At 41.7% G+C, this 21,536-nt stretch overlaps 1 protein-coding gene across 7 annotated transcripts in view; it reads left to right on the top strand.

Annotated features, from left to right (window-relative positions):
- The window catches only part of garnl3 (GTPase activating Rap/RanGAP domain like 3), a 224,577-nt gene that overhangs the window by 184,885 nt on the left and 18,156 nt on the right, over positions 1-21,536 (top strand). For all 7 annotated transcript variants that reach the window (XM_061908276.1, XM_061908271.1, XM_061908273.1 and 4 more), the window contains 11 exons: positions 1,880-1,954; positions 2,048-2,162; positions 2,301-2,327; positions 2,420-2,524; positions 9,453-9,569; positions 9,745-9,899; positions 9,964-10,122; positions 11,567-11,633; positions 11,856-11,963; positions 19,239-19,357; positions 19,628-19,763. In XM_061908276.1, the coding sequence (XP_061764260.1) occupies positions 1,880-1,954; positions 2,048-2,162; positions 2,301-2,327; positions 2,420-2,524; positions 9,453-9,569; positions 9,745-9,899; positions 9,964-10,122; positions 11,567-11,633; positions 11,856-11,963; positions 19,239-19,357; positions 19,628-19,763 (1,183 nt within the window). The remainder of the gene's footprint in view (positions 1-1,879; positions 1,955-2,047; positions 2,163-2,300; positions 2,328-2,419; positions 2,525-9,452; positions 9,570-9,744; positions 9,900-9,963; positions 10,123-11,566; positions 11,634-11,855; positions 11,964-19,238; positions 19,358-19,627; positions 19,764-21,536) is intronic.

The following is a 21,536-nucleotide window of genomic DNA, read 5'->3' as shown; positions in this document are numbered from 1 at the left end:
ATAAACTCACAACAAATTACACACCTGCAAATCAGTGTTACTTCTGCTGTTGCCGTATCAGTAATACGCCGACAGGGAGAATGTTTTATTGACACGATGAGTCGGGTGTGTTTTGACCTCCGCCGAACCCCTGAGGCCGACTCACCGAACCCCTAGGGTTCGATCAAACCCAGGTTAAGAAACACTGGTTTAAGGTAAGGTGCTCAAGAAGCATCAGGTTTGGGGGGATTTAATTTTAGGTAAGGGTTTAAGGTAATGTGCTGGGGAAGCATCAGATTTGGGGGAGTTCATTCGGAGGTAAGGGTTTAAGGCATTGGTTCTTAACCTGGGTTCGGTTGAACCCTAGGGGTTCGGTCGAACCCTAGGGGTTCGGTCGAACCCTAGGGGTTCGGTGAGTCGGCCTCAGGGGTTCGGCGGAGCCAGTCAAGACACACCCGACTCATCCATACTTGCCAACCTTGAGACCTCCGAATTCGGGAGATGGGGGGAATGGTGGTTGAGGGGGGGCGGGGGTTTGGTGGTAGCGGGGGTGTATATTGTAGATTTGTTACGTTACGTTACGGTGCGGATGTTCTCTCCAAATGTGTTTGTCATTCTTGTTTGGTGTGGGTTCACAGTGTGGTGCGTATTTGTAACAGTGTTAAAGTTGTTTATATGGCCACCCTCAGTGTGACCTGTATGGCTGTTGACAGAGTATGCATACATTCACTTATGTGTTTGTAAAAGCCAAATAAATGATGTGAACGCGCCGGCACGCCGTTTGTATGGAGTAAAATCGGACGTGACGACAGGTTGCAGAAGACGCTAAAAAAGAATGGTTGCCCCGGGAGATTTTTGGGAGAGGAATTCGGGATTCTCCCGGAAAAATCGGGAGGGTTGGCAAGTATGGACTCATCGTTTAAATAAAAACTTCTCCTTATCGGCGTATCATGGATACGCAAGAACAGAAGTCACACTGATTTGCAGGTGTGTAATTTGTTGTGAGTTCGTGCATGGTTCATTTCTTACACCAGGAAAAAAAAAACAGATAACTTTGTCTTGAATTTGAAAAAAAAAAAAAAAAAAAAATTCACAAAAGAAGGTTTCGGTGAATGCGCGTATGAAACTTGTGGGGTTCTGAACCTCCAACAATGTTAAGAACCACTGGTTTAAGGTAAAGTGTGAATGAAGCATCAGGGTTGGGGGGTGGGGGGGCGGGGGGTTAGAATGGGGGCCTGGGTTAGAGGTTAGGAACCAGGGTTCATGTTTCAGGGTTAAGGTTGGAATTAGTGTAAAATAGGGTAAGGGTGAAGTCAGGGTGTAGGGTTAGGTGCTCGGATAGAATTTGGGGTAGTTGGGGTAAGTGGTTGGGTCTGTGTTAGAAGTTAGCAAACTGAGTATTGGGTGTGTTGAGGGTTCAGGGATTAGGTTAAATTAGATTTAGGCCCTAGTGTGTGAATGTGAGTGTGAATGTTTTCTGTCTATCTGTGTTGGCCCTGCGATGAGGTTGCGACTTGTCCAGGGTGTACCCTGCCTTCCGCCCGATTGTAGGTGAGATAGGCGCCAGCGGCCCCCGCGAAACCGAAAGGGAATAAGCAGTAGAAAATGGATGGATGGATGGATAGATTTAGGTAGGGTGGATGTCTAGAGTAGAATTTGGGAGATTCAGAGTTTTAGGTTAAAGGCTAGGAATTTAGTTACAGTAAAAAAGTTAGTTTTGTTAGGGGTTATACGTTGCTTATACTTTGTTGCGAATCTGGATAAAGATGCAGAACCAGGCGTTATTTACCCCCCTAATTTCTCAGGGAATAATAAATGAGTAAAATTAATCTAAATACATGATGAAACTTGATAATAGACAGATCTAAGAAAGTGTACTTTGTGTTTGTGGGGTCTTTAGGCCCTCAAGCTGAAGACCATTGTGAGAGGAGACGCCCCTACCAGCCTGGTCACTACCGGTCTGTGCAGAAAGGAGGTGAATGCAGAGTTTGAACTATGATGTGATTATTTGGAGGATTGTTTAGATGCGACAAAGTGTCGCTCACATGATTGTCGTCGTTTGCTGCAGCCATGGGAGTCGCAGTCCTTCTGCAGCACGTTCCCCTATGAGATCGTGTGCGCCGACTCCTGGGGTCAGTCGCTGCTGGTGGCCACCGACACAGCGGGGGTCGTCCTGCTGGAGGGTGAGGTTAAATTAATTGTAATCGATGTATCCTCTCCTCTACCCCACTCCCACCCCGCGTGTCCTCTAAAACAAAGGCAGTCATGCTGAAATGTCAATGTTGTTGTGAGCTAACATGTCCTTGTTGTTGCTTATACAGGACCCGATCCACCCTTGTCCTGCACCGGTGAGCGTCACGCTATCGATCCACCACTTTCTTGGGATGTCTTCTTCCTTTTCCAGTCAGATTTGACCTTTTCTTTGATGCGTGTCTCACAGAGGCGCAGGCTCTCCCCCCGGTGCAAGTGTTTGACAAGACGCTGCTGGTGAAGCAGATGCACATTCTCGAGCCTCAGGACCTGCTCATCACCAGGGCAGACAAAGGTAGGCGGGGTGCAGGATGCTGCTCAGTGCTGCCACCTGCTGGAAAGTGTTTTATTTTGTAATTGTGTCCCTATGCTCAGCGTTGCTGCGAGGACTAATGTATTGTTCGTAGACTTAGACTTACCGTATTTTTCGGACTGTAAGGCGAACTTAGAATCCCCTCATTTTTTCAAATATCGACAGTGCGCCTTATATTACTTCTGGTTATGCTAACTGACCTCAAAGTCATTTAATTTGGTACACGGTGTAATAATAAGTGTGACCAGTAGATGGCAGTCTCACATAAGAGATACGTAGGGACTGCAGGTTGCCACCTGTTCAATTAATGGCGCCAGCAAGTACCTGTAAGCAAGCCACACCAAAACAATGTTTCATTGAGAATACAGAACATCACACACAGCGCTCAAAAATCTGTCAAAATGTTTTAGTGCAACTTTGGTAAGCTACAGTATGAAGCCGCATCGCTTGATGGAACGCGGAGCATTACAGCCAGTATAGTCAGACGGACTATGCTTTAACAAATACGGACCTCAAAAAGGAACCTGTTATAAGACCTATTGTTTGTTTTTTTATGCAAAACCAACTTTTGTTACCTATTGGTACTTGCTGATGTGTAGTTTGGGTCTTCATAAGTCCTGAAAATGTGCGCGCGTTCGCCATTGTAGTCTGCATCGTAGTCAATGAGTTCCTTCTTTTTCTCTTTCCTCTTGTTGTGGGGCATTCATCCTCCGACGTTGCAATTTCTAATACAAAATAGTGTACAGTTCTAACTTATTGCTGTCAGTACACTCACTATGGAAGTGTGATGGGGAGAACCCAGCTGGCACACGACATTAAAATGTTGATTATACATTCATGTCCTTTAAAACTGACTTTGAAAGAATGTTGCAAAATAGTAAATTGAGACAACTTAGATTGCTAATGTTGGATCCACGTTGTTGGTTGTGAATTGACCAAAATTAAATTGTCTAATCAATAACACAACCAGACATTAAATAAACTTTGTCAAAAAGCATGATGTTTCAACGTTGTATTTGTGTTGTAGAATAAGGGTTGAGAAATGACCACAACTCAATGCTTGATTCAACGTCAGAACCCAACATTGATTAAACGTCAAAAAACATGTTTTTTCAACGGTAGTTTTGAGATGATCAACGTCAGGACTGAATTCAATAAGTTCTCAATGTTGTTTTAATGTATTGTGCCTGCTGGGAAGAAGGTAACACCGCCCACAAAGCGGCGCATCCTGAAAAAAGACGGTCAGAAAGCGACTTGAAGATGGTCTCTAAAACATAATCTATGCAACATTTTGACCAAATAACCACCATTACATGTTATGTAGATGCACCTGAAGATAGGCTGATTAGCAACACTAAATTGGCCCTAATGTGTGAATGTGAGTGTGAAGGGAAAAGTGTTTTAAAAGTAGGGGAAAAAATCATAATATGACCTCTTTAATACGCCTTATAATCCGGTGCGCCTTTTGTATGAAAATAGACCTGAATAGGCCCGCCCATTGGCAGGGCGCCTTATAATCTGGTGAGCGCTCTGGCCTGAAAAATTTGGTCGATAAACTTTATTGATCCACGAGCGAAATTGTTTGGCACACGGTAGCTCAATTGTAAAATGATGAACATTTCCAGAACTACTGTGATCTGCTGCCACTCTTTCAGGGGCACATAAAAACCACGTAGTTGCTGTCCAGGCTCCAGAAGTCAACAAATAACAATTTATAGGAAAACAACAAACATTAAAAATCATGAAGGACGCAGAGCTGAATTAACCTCAGCAGTACCTTTTTCTACTTACAGCCACAAAAGTCAAACATAACGAAAAATCATAAATGATAAAAACTTGGCAAAAAAAAAGGGCTCGGAAGGCCACGTGATTTTGCAGCTCTGTGAGGGCTGGGTAGACATACTTTTTGGATAAAGGCTTCGGTTACAATGTGAAAGCAAGCAACAAACTGGATTAAAATGGATCGTACAAAAAAAAAAGGGACTTCACTGTGAAAAAAACTGTACCCTATTTTCGTAGTTGGAAAAAAATAATATAAAATGGTGGAATTGATTCATATGTGCTATGAGCACGTCCGATGGACAAGAGATTTGAATCAAGTAAAAGTGCTGCCAAACTTGTCTGTATTTCATCAACGCCTTTCACCTCTTGCGCGTCTGAGATGCTTGAGATCCCCCAGCCTCGTTTCATTAGCAGGGTTCTCTGAAAAAACAGGTCCAAAGCTTCTTTTAAAAACGTTGATCACGATGCTACCTCACTGAAAACAATACTCACATGTACCAGGTGATGGCGTTAAAGGCCTACTGAAATGAGATTTTCTTATTTAAACGGGGATAGCAGGTCCATTCTATGTGTCATACTTGATCATTTCGCGATATTGCCATATTTTTGCTGAAAGGAAGACATGCACCTGGGGATAGGTTGATTGGCAACACTAAATTGGCCCTAGTGTGTGAATGTGAGTGTGAGTGTTGTCTGTCTATCTGTGTTGGCCCTGCGATGAGGTGGCGACTTGTCCAGGGTGTACCCCGCCTTCCGCCCGATTGTAGCTGAGATAGGCGCCAGCGCCCCCTGCGACCCCGAAAGGGAATAAGCGGTAGAAAATGGATGGATGGATGGATGGATTTAGTAGAGAACAACCACGATAAAGTTCGCAACTTTCGGTGCTAAGAGAAAAGCCCTGCCTCTACCGGAAGTCGCAAACAATGACGTCACATGTTGATGGCTCCTCACATATTCACATTGATTTTAAAGGGAGCCTCCAACAAAAACTGCTATTCGGACTGAAAAAACGACAATTTCCCCATTAATTTGAGCGAGGATGAAAGATTTGTGTTTGAGGATATTGATAGCGACGGACTACAAAACAAAAAAAAACAAGTAAAAAAAAAATAACGCGATTGCATTGGGACGGATTCTGATGTTTTTAGACCATTTACTTGGATAATTCTGGGAAATCCCTTATCTTTCTATTGTCTTGATAGTGTTTTAGTGAGTTTAACAGTACCTGATAGTCAGAGGTGTACGTCCACGGGTGTGTTGACGCGCAGTGTCTCAGGGAAGTCGACGGCAGCTGTATGGGCGGCACAAGCTCAGCTGATATCCGGTAAGAAGCGACTTTTTACCACAATTTTCTCACCGAAACCTGCTGGTTGACATTCGGTTGGGATCCATGTTTGCTTGACCGCTTTGATCCATGATAAAGTTTCACCACCGTGAATTTTAAACAAGGAATCACCGTGTGTTTGTGTGGCTAAAGCTTCCCAACTCCATCTTTCTAGTTTGACTTCTCCAATATTAATTGAACAAATTGCAAAGGATTCAGCAACACAGATCTCCAAAATACTGTGTAATTATGCGGTTAAAGCAGACGACTTTTAGCTGTGTGTGTGCGCAGCGCTCATATTCCCTAACAGCCCGTGACGTCAAGCGTACACGTCATCATTACGCGACGTTTTCAAGAAAAAACTCCCGAGAAATTTAAAATTGCAATTTAGTAAACTAAAAAGGCCGTATTGGCATGTGTTGCAATGTTAATATTGCATCATTGATATATAAACTATCAGACTGCGCGGTGGGTAGTAGTGGGTTTCAGTAGGCCTTTAAATGTCCTGTTTGTTGTTTTGTACGTCTGCTCACTAACCGAATTCCTTAGTTTTACTTTTGCGCTGGAAATTAGGAAAGTCTCATAAAATCTTTTTCAGAAGCGATCATGACAACCATTGTGGTAGTTTGCAATATATTTGGAACTTGTTAGAGAGAAAAAAAACTTCAATTTTAGGACAGAGTCTTGCATCAATGTAAAGACGCTAATCCGATGCAGTAAGACCTATGATGCATTGTGTTTCCACGTCACACTTTCAAGCCCTGTAACAATAGGTTATACATGTTGCACACATACGACTGCGCCAGACAAACGACAAAACAAAAATGCCATCTTAACACCCCCGTACACCGCTGGGCGGCCAGAGACAGGAACGGACCCAACTAAGCTACCAAGAGAGCCAACCCCTAGGCTGCCCACGAGCCCCCGTTCGATGTCTGGTAGGCGCGGATGATCGAAAAGCTGTTTGTTGGTTACTCATTTGTTTATTAGCCATTTTATAATGGATATCTGCTTACAACGTGGCCTCAATCCCTGCCACCTAGAGGATTGGCGTGAACTTTAATGCAACTGATTGTTCAAACTTAACACCAGGCTTTGTGTGTATGTGCTTTGTTTTGTTTGTCTATGCAATTGAATTTGCGCAATACGTATTATTTATTGCTCATTTTTTGGGGTTTTGGTGTTTTACTTTTGTAACTGTATGTAAAAATGGCACTGTTGGAGTAGCAGCTGGTTGCATCAGCTCTGCTCTTTTAATGTTTTTTGTCTTCTCATTGTTTCCCTCTTGTTTTTTTGTGTTTTTACCATATTTTTATGAACTTTTTGTATCTGCACTACAACCACATAATTTCCCAATTGTGCGATAAATAAAATCTATGCTATCCTATCCTATCCTACAAAGTGCCCGCTTAAAGATGACATACAAGGTTTGCGTGTCAAAACAAGACGAAGGAAAAACACAGCAGAAAATGTATTCAAAGGTAATTCAAATCTTCATAATACAAAACACACAATACAAGGCTTTCCTCAAAACTGGGACCCAAAAAATTGTTTTTACGTAAATTGTTCCTCATTATTGCTGTATAATAACATAACATAACATAACTACTGTCTGGTACTGGGGTGTCCAAACTTTTTTTTCCCACAAAAGGAAAAATCAAAAGTATGTGTGAGGCCATTTTGAAATTACATTTTCAAAGCCAAACAATATTAAAGGGATTTTTCAGCAGGAAAAAACAGTCCCCGAGGCAGTTTTGTGTTATTATCAACAGTGCATGATAGATATCAGACAGATAGTTATTATGCTGATATGAGGAACTATAACGTCACACCGATAAATCTGGTAACAAAAAAAAAAGATCTGATATTAAATTTTTTTGAAAACAGCTCTAATAAGGCAAGATTACCTTTCCTGTGTTGTAGGTCGGTTTTCTCCTGCTTGTGTCATAAACTTGCTCTGATATCATATTAAACAAACACGGCATCGATCCTTTCAGACTTTTTCCACTGTTTCAAATAAAGACATTTTGCGTGCTATTTACACCAAATGCTCTGCAATCATTCCGCGAGGAGTAAAAAGGCGGGGTACACCCTGGACAAGTCGCTACCTCATCGCAGGGCCAATTTAGTGTTGCCAATCAACCTATCCCCAGATGCATGTCTTTGGAAGTGGGAGGAAGCCGAAGTACACGGAGGGAAGCCACGCAGTCACATGCAAACTCCACACAAAGATCCCGATTAATTGCGATAAATGTTTTTTGATAGCCTACATATATACATACGTACATACATACATATATACGTAGATACATATATACATACATATATACACCTATATATATATATATATATATATATATATATATATACAAATATACATATACATACATGTATATATACATATATATAGATATATATATCATCTTCGTCCTTCGTTTTCGAAGATGAACAGGTGACTTCACGTTGATTTGTGTGTGCGAAGATGGCTGGGGAGGCCAATCCTTGCACGGAATGACCGGCTGCAGTGAGGGCAGGTTATGGCTGGGGGTTGGCTGGCTGAGAGGGAGGAACAGTCTCTTGTCTTGCGGAGCTGTCGCTTCTGTTCGGCTTCATGGATCCGTTTTTCCTCGAAGTCTGCTACACCATGCCAGACTGCAGAGCGCCAGTTTGAAAGGTGTTGGGCAACGGCTTCCCAGGTCTCTGGGTCCAGACCACAGCCCTTGAGACTGGTTTTTAGGGTGTCCTTAAAGCGTTTCCGCTGTCCGCCGCGTGAGCGCTTTCCATGGTGCAGTTCACCGTAAAGAAGCATTTTTGGTAGGCGTTCGTTTGACATACGGCAGACATGGCCAGCCCATCTCAGCTGGGAACGCTTGAGGATGGCATAGATGCTCTCCATCTCAGCCCTGTGGATATATATATACATACATACTTTATATACATATATACATTTATATATATATAAATACTGTATATACATATACATACACAAATATATATATATATATATATATATATATACATATATATATAGATATATATATAGATAGATAGATAGATATATACATACATAGAAATGGATATATGTATATATACATATATATATATATATATATATATATATATACACACCCAGGGATCAATAAAGTACTTTCTATTCTATTCCATCTATTCACATATATATATATATATATATATATATATATATATATATATATATATACATATACACTTTTTTTATATATATATGTATATGTATATATACTGTATATACATATATACACACACACACATATATGTATATATATATATACATTTTATATGCGTGTGTATACACAACTGGTGTAGATTGAAGAATACACCAAACAAGAATGACAAACACATTTCGGGAGAACATCCTCACAGTAACACAACATAAACGCAACACAACAAATACCCAGAATCCTTTGCATCCATGACTATCCTGACTATATTTTACACCCCCGTTGTATGCGAAAGCCACATACAACATGTTGCTGGACTGGCAAGCGGTTTGTACATGTTGTAGAAGGCGTCTAAGGCAATGGCATCATAGCACGCCCTTATTATTGTTATCTGGGTGATCATCAGCAGACATTCGCAAGAATGGTTGCGGCTCCCATTGTCTTCTTTATTTTGTGAAACGGGTCAAAATGGCTCTTTGAGTGGTTAAGGTTGCCGACCTGGTATATATGGAAAACGAGAGCGACAGTAAATTGAGGTTCCACCGTATTGATAAAGCATTTTACCGAGAAGGACTAGGCTAAACCTTAACTGTTTCCTTTCCAGGGAAGGATGCTCGGCTGTACGTGTTCCGACTAAGCACGCTCAAGAGAGGCCTGGAGGAGCGGCAGCTGGCCAGGAGCAAGTGTGACAGCCGGGAGAATAAACTTGAGAAAACTAAAGGTGGGAAAAGAGGAATGGTTGTGTGAAGTGTCGGAGTAAACATGTTTAAATCTATAAAACTGCACGTGGGAAGTCATTACCGGGTGAGTGACCAGGCTGCAAACCCATTGACCCGTGCCGGATGCATGGATCAGCCACGCCATTCCAGCCATTGACCTTCCCCACCCTGTCCCAGGGTGCCATTTGTACTCCATCAACACCCATCACGGCTCTTTGCTGAGGATCGTGGCGGCCATCAGGAACAAGCTCCTCCTCATCACCAGGAAGCGCTTTGAGGGCTTCAGCGCCATGGGAGCAGACTCGCCGGTGGAGGAGTTTCAATACATACGGGTACGATCACCACATGGCTGTGAAGCCGTGCGCCGCAACGTCTGTGTTGTCTTCTACCCACCAGGAGATCTGTCTGTGCGACCCGCCTGTGGTGATGGCGCTGGTGGACGGGCCGACGGGCGAGAACGACAACATGATCTGCGTGGCCTACAAGCATCAGTTTGACCTGATCAACGAGAGCACCGGCGACGCATACCGGCTGCACCACGTTGACGCCAACAGGGTGAGGCGTTCTCGGGTTTCATTTTGGTCCAGTATGCGTTTCCTTGAAAGAAAATTCCTTCCACTCACCTTGGACAACCTAACTACCAATAATTCCCAAAAAATTAAAAGAAATCCCAGTTTTCACCTCTTGCTGGAAAGTTTTCACGGTCCACATCTTTCCACAGTTTTTGACCATTCCACCTTCAAAACATTCCTCTTTGTTGGCACAGCAAAAAAAAATGTTTTTCTTTCCATACAAATTCCCGGTCTTCCCGAAATTCAAGGAATTTCAAAATACCCATTCTCAATTCAAACTGTTTTTTCAACCATTTAGAAACATTCTATCACCAACCCATTCATTCATACCACTTACAACAATTGTGCTTGGGTCAATATATTCAAAAATTCCCGGTTTTCGCAAAATTTCCAGGAAATTCCCATTCAAATGAATGGCCGTATTCATAGTTTTACAACACACACTACTCTTCCCATTTATCGAACGCAAAAACATGTTTTCCCTTTCCCCAAATTCACGGTTTTCCCGGAATTTCTCAGAATTTTTCTCCCAATTGACAATAGGAAATATACTATATAATCCACTGCATATTCCACATTTCTCATCCGATTTGAACCGTTCTAACATACAAACACTCCACTCACCTTGGACATTCAAGCCCGCTTACGAAAATTCCCTGATTACCTGGAATTATGAGGAATTTCCCCCCATTGAAAATTATATATATTTTATGGGCTTCACGGTGGCAGAGGGGTTAGTGCGTCTGCCTCACAATACAAAAGTCCTGCAGTCCTGGGTTCAATCCCAGGCTCGGGATCTTTCTGTGTGGAGTTCGCATGTTCTCCCCGTGAATGCGTGGGTTCCCTCTGCGTACTCCGGCTTCCTCCCACTTCCAAAGACATGACTGGCAACACTAAATTGGCCCTTGTGTGTGAATGTAAGTGTGAATGTTGTCTGTCTATCTGTGTTGGCCCTGCGATGAGGTGGCGACTTGTCCAGGGTGTACCCCGCCTTCCGCCCCATTGTAGCTGAGATAGGCCCCCCCCCCCCGCGACCCCAAGCGGTAGAAATGGATGGATGAAAATTATATTTCAGTGCAAAATAATTGTATGTACATTTATTTTTCATCAGTTATTTATGAGTCCCTTTTTTTGCAGTATATTTGGTTAGTACTTATTTTTCTAATCAGCCTGACTTTAGCCTAAGTTTATGTGTTAAATAAATATTTGCGATTAACACACGGTTTCATATCATTTCACAAGGTTGTACACTGTAATTAGTTTAGATATAATTATTGAATACAATTAAAATTGAGAGTAAGCTTAGAGATTCATTGTTAATATGCGAGTGGGCACGGGCCTTCTGTAGTGGAAAAGGTTAAAAAACACCGATTTAGTTTTCATTTTACTTTGCATCTCCCAGTTACCGTCTCCTATTTGTCTGGCAGGTGAATTTTGTGGCAGCGATCGACATGTACGAGGACGGCGAGGCGGGTCTGCTGTTGTGTTACAATTGTGAGTCTCTGAACGTTATTCCACTTAAGCGTGCATCTCTTACCGAGACAGCTCTGGCGTCTCTGCGGAATGACAATCACTCGCCACCTGCCGCGGAATATTAACCGCCGCAGATGAGCTTCCTGAATCCGTCCAATTGCGTGCATGCTAGCTTGTTTTTGCTTGTGGCTGTAAATAAGTCAATCACGTTCCCTTGTCTTTTTTTTGTTTGTTTCCTGACAGATATTTGTTACTATAAGAAAGTTTGTCCCTTCAACGGCTCCACGCCCATGATCCAGTCTAACACATCCGATTTCCACTTCAGCTGGAACCAGATGCCCAACGCTATAGGTAGGTTGCCACGGCAACAGGGCCCGCGCGCCACCCTGCCCGTGTACATACCGCTTGACCGGACAGAGCTTGCCATCGCCATGGAGACAACACACTTTGCCTCCTGGATTCAGCTGTTGCTAACCACCAATCATGTTAGCATGTGTCCAATGTTCAAATTAGTGCAAATATATTCAATAATACGCAATTATAATCGTCATCCTTTAGCAAAAGTTATAAATATTTTCAGTAGGGGGCAGCAGCTGACCATAAGGTCTTGGAAGCTAGACCAGGGGTGTCCTAATTTTGCCATTGAGGGCTACACAGTGGAAAATCTAAACATTTTGATATTTTTCATTATCAAAATGTTTAGAGTTTTTGTTACCTTTATGGCTACCCTTAGGGTAGACCCAAAGGGTCTGTCAAAAAAAAAAAATTTTTTAATTCAAGTAATTTTTTTTTATTATTATTATTATTTAATGCTTGTGATGAATCTCCAGATCAACTTCAGGTATATCTGTGGATATAAAGTTAAAAAATATATTTGTATTTATGTTTTAAGCCCTTTTGTCAAAGAAAACCCGGATTTTTATGGCAAAAGTGCAGATATTCAAACATTTTCTCCCCCAAAAATTTCAAAGTGTAATATTTGATGTGAAGTAATTGGAGCCTTAAATAGGTCAACAATTTATAAGACCCTTGTTTAATTTATTATGTTTTGTGCAATGACAGTTTAAGAAATTAAAAATGTCACACTAAGACTCTGAGATCCCAAAGTGCTCCATTCATAAAAGTGTTAAAAAGTAAATCATATACTACTATTTAATTATTTTTTTTCAACTCTTAACATAAATCTACCAATCAAATTCAGGTGTATCTTTCGATATAAAGTAAAAAATACAAAATAAATCATGTTTAATGCCCTTTTGGTCAAAGACAATCTTGTTTTTATGGTAAAAACAAATATTCATATATTCTCCCCCAAAAAATGTAAAAGTGGAATATTAAATGTGAAGTAATTGGAGCCTTAAATAGTTTAACAATTCATATCACCATTGTTTTTCATTCGTTATGTTTTGTGCAATGACAGCTTTAAAAAAAAAAATCCCACTAGAATTCTTGGGGATCCAAAAAGGCCACACTCATAAAAGTGTTAAAAATAAGTCATACACTTGTAATACTTTTTTTCAACTCTTACAGTAAATCTCCTGATCAACTTCAGGTGTAGCTGTCGATAAAAAGTTTTCAAAAATGTGTTTTATTATTTATGTCCGTTTTTTCAAAAAAACAAACAATTTTTATGGCGAAAACCTTTTTAAATATTTACCCCCCAAAAAATGTCAACGTGGGATGTTTGATGTGAAATAATTGGAGCCTCAAATAGGTCATTAATTAATAACACAATTGTTTTTAATTCATTATTATGTTTTGTGCAAAGAAAGTTTAAAAAAAATCCCATTTAAGTTATTGGGGATCCAAAGCAACCCCACTCATAAAAGTGTTAAAAATAAGTCATATGTTTTTTTTGTTTTTTTACTTTAAACGCTTAGGTCTTGAGATCAACTTCAGATCTATCCGTTGATGATAAGTTTTTATTATTATATAATCAAAATTATATTTTTCATGGGGGTTTTGTTTTATATGCCCTTTTTGTCAAAGAAAACTGATTTTGGAATGAATCGCGATTCCAAATTGTAACTAGTGTTGTCCCGATACCAATATTGTGGTACCGATACCAAAATGTTTTTTGGTACTTTTCGGTACAAAAAATAGCATTATTGGTTTTATTTCAACAAAAAATCTTACGATACATTGAACATATGTTTCTTATTGCAAGTTTGTCCTTAAATAAAATAGTGAACATACGAGACAACTTGTCTTTTAGTAGTAAGTGTTAGCAACGTGCATAGCTGCCATTTTTGTGACCCCAAGATGCAGGAATCGGGAGAGCGAAGATGAGGTAAGATGACTTTTAATCTCATATAACAGAAAAATGAATGTTTTGCATGCAAAGGTTCCAAACTTAGAGTGATCTTCGAGCACTGAAGATTGCTCGAGACAAGGCATAAAGAGAACATATGCTGATTAGCAGCAGGTGTGGTGGACCAGAAACAAACAGGAAATGGAACAAAATAAGAGCACTGGCGGGAAGTAAATACAAAAACGAGGAAACAAACAAATGAAAGGACCGATCATAACAGTAAGTAAACAAACAAAGGCTCCTGATTTAGTCTGCTGACGTATGCAGTAACATATTGTGTCATTGTCCCTTCTATTATTTTGTCAACATTTGTAAAGGCCTACTTAAATGAGATTTTCTTATTCAAACGGTGATAGCAGGTCCATTCTATGTGTCATACTTGATAATTTTGCGATATTGCCATATTTTTGCTGAAAGGATTTAGTAGAGAACATCGACAATAAAGTTCGAAACTTTTGGTCGCTAATAAAAAAGCCTTGCCTGTACCGGAAGTAGAAGCCGATGTGCGCGTGACGTCCCCGGTGTGAGGGCTCCTCACATCCACACATTGATTACAATCATAGCCACCAGCAGCGCGAGCGATTCTGACGGAGAAAGCGACAATTTCCCCATTAATTGGAGCGAGGATGAAAGATTCGTGGAGGAGGATAGTGAGAGTGAAGGACTAGAAGAAAAAAAAAAAAGACGAGGGCAGTGGGAGCGATTCAGATGTTATTAGACACATTTACTAGTATAATTCTGGAAAATCCCTTATCTGATTATTGTGTTACTACTGTTTTAGTGAGATTATAATGTCATACCTGAAAGTCGGAGGGGTGTGGTGACCGCCAGTGTCTCTTAGCGAAGCCATGGAGGAGCCAAGAAAGTCGCAGCTGCCTCTTTTACAGCTGCAGGAAAAACGACACAAGCTCCGCTCATGTTTACGGTAAGAGCCAACTTATTACCACAATTTTCTCACCGAAACCTGCTGGTCGACATGTGGTAGAGAAACATGTTTGCTTGACCGCTCTGTTCCATACTAAAGGGGAACATTTTCACAATTTCAGAAGGGTTAAAACCAATAAAAATTAGTTCCCTGTGGCTTTTTTAATTTAAAAAAAAAAAATTTAAAAATTGTACCCATCCCGGAATATCCCTAAAAAAAGCTTTAAAGTGCCTGATTTTCGCTATCTGTGAAGCCATCGTCCATTTTCCGATGACGTCATCCAGTGATGCCAATACAGATAGCACAGCAAGATAAAGCGACATTAGCTCGGATTCAGACTCGGATTTCATCGGCTTAAGCAATTCTACAGATTACGCATGTATTGAAACGGATGGTTGGAGTATGGAGGCAGATAGCGAAAACGAAATTGAAGAAGAAACTGAAGCTATTGAGCGAATAGCTATTGACGCTATTCGGCCATGTTTGCCTTAGCATTGCCGGTAAAATGTGCAGACCAACGATCGGAAGTTTCGCATCTTGTGACACTGGATCAATTTAAATTCATCGATTGGTAAGTGTTTGTTTAGGAAATTAATAGTGGGTGGAGGGAAACGCTGGATGTAAATATAGTTTCAAATGTACATACAGCTAGCCTAAATAGCATGTTAGCATCGATAAGCTGGCAGTCAAGCTGCGACCAAATATGTCTGATTAGCACATAAGTCAACAACATCAACAAAACTCACTTTTGTGATTGCGTTGACTTTATCGTTGGAAATGCATCTGCAGGTTATCCATACATCTCTATGCCATGTCTGTCGTAGCGTCGTCGGTAAAATGTGCAGACACTCCGGCACATTCGATGGGAGTCTGGCGGAAGATTTCTTTGACTTTATCGTTGGAAATGCATCTGCTTTGAGTGTCGCAGGATATCCACACAATCTTGCCATCTCTGAAGTAGCATAGCTTTCGTCGGTAAAGTGTGCGGAACAAACGACTGACCATTTCGTCGGCTTTCCCCACACCCTCGTATTTTGAACAAATTTCGTCCAATTTCTTGCCACTTTCGCATCTTTGGGCCAGTGGTGCAACTTGAATCCCTCCCTGTTAGTGTTGTTACACCCTCCGACAACACACCGACGAGGCATGATATCTCCAAGGTTCCAGAAAATAGTCGAAAAAACGGAAAATAACAGAGCTAAGACGCGGTGTTTGTAATGTGTTTGAGAAAATGGCGGCTTTATTACCTAGGTGACGTCACGTTCTGACGTCATCGCTCCGAGAGCAATAAATAGAAAGGCGTGCAATTCGCCAAAATTCACCCATTTAGAGTTCGGAAATCGGTTACAAAAATATATGGGTTTTTTTTCTGCAACATCAAGGTATATATTGACGCTTACATAGGTCTGGTGATAATGTTCCCCTTTAAAGCTTCACAACAAACAAAAAAACACCGGCTGTGTTTGTGTTGCTACAGCCGGCCGAAATACACCGGTTTCCACCAAATGCATTCTTCTTTGTAGTATCCGTTGTTAATTGAACAAATTGCAAAAGATTCAGCAACACAGATGTCCAGAAAACTGTGTAATTATGTGATTAAATCGGACGAGTTTTAGCCGTGAGTGATGCTGGGATAAAATGTCCGCTACAACCAATAACGTCACGAGCACGCGTCAACATAAGCGCCATCATTCCGCGACGTTTTCAACAGGACACTTCGCGGGAAATTTACAATTGCAATTTAGTAAACTAAACCGGCCGTATTGGCATGTGTTGCAATGTTAAGATTTCATCATTGATATCTAAACTATCAGACTGCGTGGTCGGTAGTGGTGGGTTTCAGTAGGCCTTTAAGGACAAGTGGTAGAAAATGGATTATTAATCTCCTTTTTCATCTATCTGGTTATTTTCTCTTTTGATATGTTCTATTTACACTTCTGTTAAATGTAATAAGCAGTTATTATTCTGTTGTTTGATGCTTTACATTAGTTTTGGATGATACCACAAATTTAGGTATCAATCCGATACCAAGTAGTTACAGGATCATACATTGGTCAAATTGAAAGTTTCCATGTGTCCAGGGACATATTTCCTGAGTTTATAAACATAATATACATTTAAAAAAATATATATATAATTTGTGATCCTAAAAAATATTAATGTAATCATAGAAGTATCGACTAGATACGCTCCTGTATGTAGTTGGTATCATTACAGTGGATGTTAGGTGTAGATCCACCCGTGGCATTTGTTTACATTCAGGAACGGCGTCATTAGCGGTGATGCCGGTGATCTACGGTGTGTAGTGAAGCATGTTTAGCTTTTTCTCGTCCTGCAGGGATGATACTTGTAAGAAACTTACTTTATTCGTTGCGATGGAGGCGAGAATTAGTGATTTAGAAGTAGCTAAAACTCTGCCGACATGGGTGGACTTAGCCGCTAACTAGCTAGCCATGTCTTAAAGCACCTTTTCCTGAGGGCGTTTCAGTGTTATACAGGAAGTTTTACCTTTATCTTTAGTTTTTAAACCAAAATGCGTTTGTTCTCCCTTTTCTGTCTACACACCTTGTGTGCTCGTGAGTACTCAGTGATTATGCGCGGCCGAACATGCTCCTCTGCTCGTAAAACCAACAATGACACGACGGGGGGCCGGAGGGGTGGTGGACCGGTACTTTTTAGAGGCGGTATCGTACCGAATATGACGGTTTACTATACTATACTGTACTATACTATACGAATACCGGTTTACCGTAAAACCGTACTTGTAACGATTCTGAACAGATTAGGAAAAATGTAAAAAATGGTTTTTTTTAGCTGTCCTGTTCCGTCATTCAGGCAAATCCTGTTGTTGATCATATCTGCTGTACAGATTTACTTTGGAAAAGATGTTGCCTTATTTGTATTTGACTTTATTAAATGTTTGTTTAATAAACAAAACCAGTTTTCTTTTTAGTAATATAGCAATTTATTAGAGCTGTTTTCTAATATATAAAGAAATCTAGTTAATTATAGAACTGGCACCCGAAGGTATTAAAAAAGTATTGATTTTGAATCGAGAACCGATTCTGAATCTAATCGTTACGCCCAAGAATCGAATTGAATCGTATGTCACAGCCCAATGGCAAACACAAAAGATATGCAATATTTTCCCCCCCAAAAAATGTAAAGTTGAATATTTGGCAAATAACACTAATCATTTATAATGGTTATAAATTTTATGGACATAATTTCTAGGCGCAGTCAAGGCGTTGAGGGGTTCCGGTTTGGTGGCTGCAGGATTAGGTTTCTGCTTTTTGCAGATGATGTGGTCTTGATGGCTTCATCTGGCCGGGATCTTCAGCTCTCACTGGATCGGTTCACAGCAGAGTATGAAGCGACCGGGATGAGAATCAACACCTCCAAGTCAGAGTCCATGGTTCTCGCCCGGAAAAGGGTGGAGTGCAATCTCCGTGTTGGGGGAGAGACCCTTCCCCAAGTGTAGGACTTTAAGTACCTAGGAGTCTTGTTCACGAGTGAGGGAAGAGTGGATCGTGAGATCGACAGGCGGATCGGTGCGGCGTCTTCAGTAATGCGGACGTTGTACCGATCCTTTGTGGTGAAGAAGAAGCTCAGCCGGAAGGCAAAGCTCTCAATTTACCGGTCGATCTATGTTCCCATCCTGCCCTATGGTCATGAGCTTTGGGTTATGATTGAAAGGAAAGGATCAAGCGGCCGAAATTAGTTTCCTCCGCCGGGTGGCTGGGCTCTCCCTTAGACGGTGAGAAGCTCTGCCATCCGGGAGGAGCTCAAAGTAAAGCCGCTGCTCCTCCACATCTACAGGAGCCAGATGAGGTGGTTCGGGCATCTGGTCAGGATGCCACCTGAACGCTTCGCTAGGGAGATGTTTAGGGCACGTCCAACCGGCAGGAGGCCACGGGAAAGACCCAGGACACGTTGGGAGGACTATGTCTCCCAGCTTGTCTGGGAACGCCTCGGGACGAGCTGGACGAAGTGACTGGGGAGAGGAAAGTCTGGGCTTCCCTGCTTAGGCTGCTGCCCCCGCGACCCGACCTCGAATAAGCGGAAGAAGATGGATGGCATTTATAAACGGGATTTTGAGCAATGGAAAAAGAAAAAAGTCTGAATGGCAGTTTAGTGTTATTATAGTTAACGTTTTTCCCTTACATTTCATCACCATTTTTTAAATGTTTGGGGGGAATTATTGTTAGAATGTTGAAAAATTAGCTGCAAGCCGCACTTTGGACACCCCTGAGCTAGCCCATGTCTGCAACAACAGATTTAGGAAACGGCCAAACAAAGAAAGCTGACAGGCCGTCTTAGGTGAAGCATTTTTAACATTATTTCCAGCTGGACGTCTGTTTTTTACTTTGTGCTCGTCTTCTCTCCGCAGTATGCGCCTTCCCGTATATCTTGGCCTTCACGACCGACTCCATTGAGATCCGCCTGGTGGTCAACGGCAACCTGGTGTACACGGCGGTGGTCCCCGAGCTGCAGCTGGCCTCCTCGCGGGTCAGTATGCCAACAGCCACGTAAAAATGGAGTGTGTTTCGGGATCCCGCGCCGTGTTTATTGCCAGAGCATTTCCCAGCTTGTGAGATTCAGCGTCAGTTTGCCGCCTCAGCACTTCCCATCTTTATGAGCCTGGTGGGAAATATGGCCAGCGATCTGCATGGCTACAAAGCAATAACGCTCATATTTCATACACGTCTGTCTTTTGAATGAGCAAACACTACTGACCCGTTTTTGATCAAACCTTAACACTTTGTCCCGCCCACGCAGTCGGACATCTACTTCCTCTCCTCGGCCCCGGTGAGCTCGGCCTCCAACTGCAGTTCGAGGGAGACCAGCTCTCAGAGTTCCCCGCAAACGCCCACCGGCTACGAGATGCCCGTCTTCCCCTTGCCCCTTGGCGACGGTGAGTGTCCTCGCATTTGTCAAATGTCAGTGCTGTCCAAAAGGTCTGTCGGACTCCGGGCGATTCAGCCGTTGATGGTGTGTTCGGGGACCCTCAAATAAACAAAGAAAAACTACGCGTTGAACACGCCTAATTCTAATACCCACTGTTTGCTGACAATTAATTCTTTACTACAACAGCATCATTCATGTACTTTGATTAATTCATTCATTTCACCACTTTTATCCAGATTGTCACCAAAATGTTATTTATGCAAATTCAGTCAAAGGTATTTTAGTCCCCTGAGGAAAAGCGGCTGTCTAATGATTGAACAGCTCGTTAAAAGGTCACGCCCTCTCTGGGATGTAATAGTTATTAATATATATCGTGGTAAAACTCCCTACGAGTAGTATTAGTTTCACAAATTAAAGGCCTACTGAAATGAGATTTTCTTATTTAAATGGGGATAGCAGGTCCCTTCTATGTGTCATACTTGATCATTTCGCGATATTGCCATATTTTTGCTGAAGGGATTTAGTAGAGAACATCCACGATAAAGTTCGCAACTGGAGTAAAGTCCTGCCTTTACCGGACGTCGCAGAGGATGACGTCACATGTTGATGTCTCCTCATATATTCACATTGATTTTAATGGGAGCCTCCAACAAAAACAGCTTTTCGGACCGAGAAAACGACAATTTCCCCATTAATTTGAGCGAGGATGAAAGATTTGTGTTTGAGGAAATTGATAGCGACGGACAAGAAAAAAAAAAAACCGCAATTGCAATCGCGTTGCATTGAGACTGATTCATAAGTTTTTAGAGACATTTACTACGATACTTCTGGGAACCCCTTATCTTTCTATCGTGTTGGTAGTGTTTTAGTGAGTTTAACAGTACCTGATAGTCGTAAGTGTACGTCCACGGCAGGGTGTTGACGCGCAGTATCTCGGGGAAGTCGACGGCAGCTGTACGGGAGGCGCAAGCTCAGCTGATATCCGGTAAGTGGCGACTTTTTAACCACAATTTTCTCACCGAAACCTGCTGGTTGACAAGTGGTCGGGATCCATGTGCGCTGTGATCCATAGTAAAGTTTCAACTCCGTGAATTTTAATCAAGGAATCACCGTGTGTTTGTGTGGCTAAAGGCTAAAGCTTCCCAACTCCATTGTTCTACTTTGACTTCTCCAATATTAATTGAACAAATTGCAAAAGATTCAGCAACACGGATCTCCAAAATACTGTGTAATTATGCTGTTAAAGCAGACGACTTTTAGCTGAGTGTGTGTGCAGCGCTCATATTCATAACAGCTCTTGACGTCACGCGTACACGTCATCATTACGCGACGTTTTCAAGAAAAAGTCCCGGGAAATTTAGAATTGCAATTTAGTAAACTAAAAAGGCTGTATTGGCATGTGTTGCAATGTTAATATTTCATCATTGATATATATAAACTATCAGACTGCGTGCTGGGTAGTAGTAGGATTCAGTAGGCCTTTAAATATTGTAAAACACTGATGAATTACCATGCTATGATGAACTCATTGATACTGCTCATTTCCTAAGAAGCAGTCAGTGCACTGATTGCAAGCGGGCCGTTATCGATCCGCTAACTAAGTACAAGACTCATTGTCTTTCCACATTACTGCTTGTTTCCCTGCAGAAGCAGCTAGAACAGTGATCGCTCGCTAGCAGCTGGCATACTGATGATCACCTGCAGGGGTCACCAACCTTTGTGAAACCAAGAGCTACTTCTTGGGTACTGATTAATGCGAAGGGCTACCAGTTTGATACAC

This window comes from Nerophis ophidion, linkage group LG08 (genome assembly GCF_033978795.1).
Source record: "Nerophis ophidion isolate RoL-2023_Sa linkage group LG08, RoL_Noph_v1.0, whole genome shotgun sequence".
In the NCBI taxonomy this organism is placed as follows: domain Eukaryota; kingdom Metazoa; phylum Chordata; class Actinopteri; order Syngnathiformes; family Syngnathidae; genus Nerophis; species Nerophis ophidion.
This window is presented reverse-complemented; position numbering and strand designations above follow the sequence as displayed.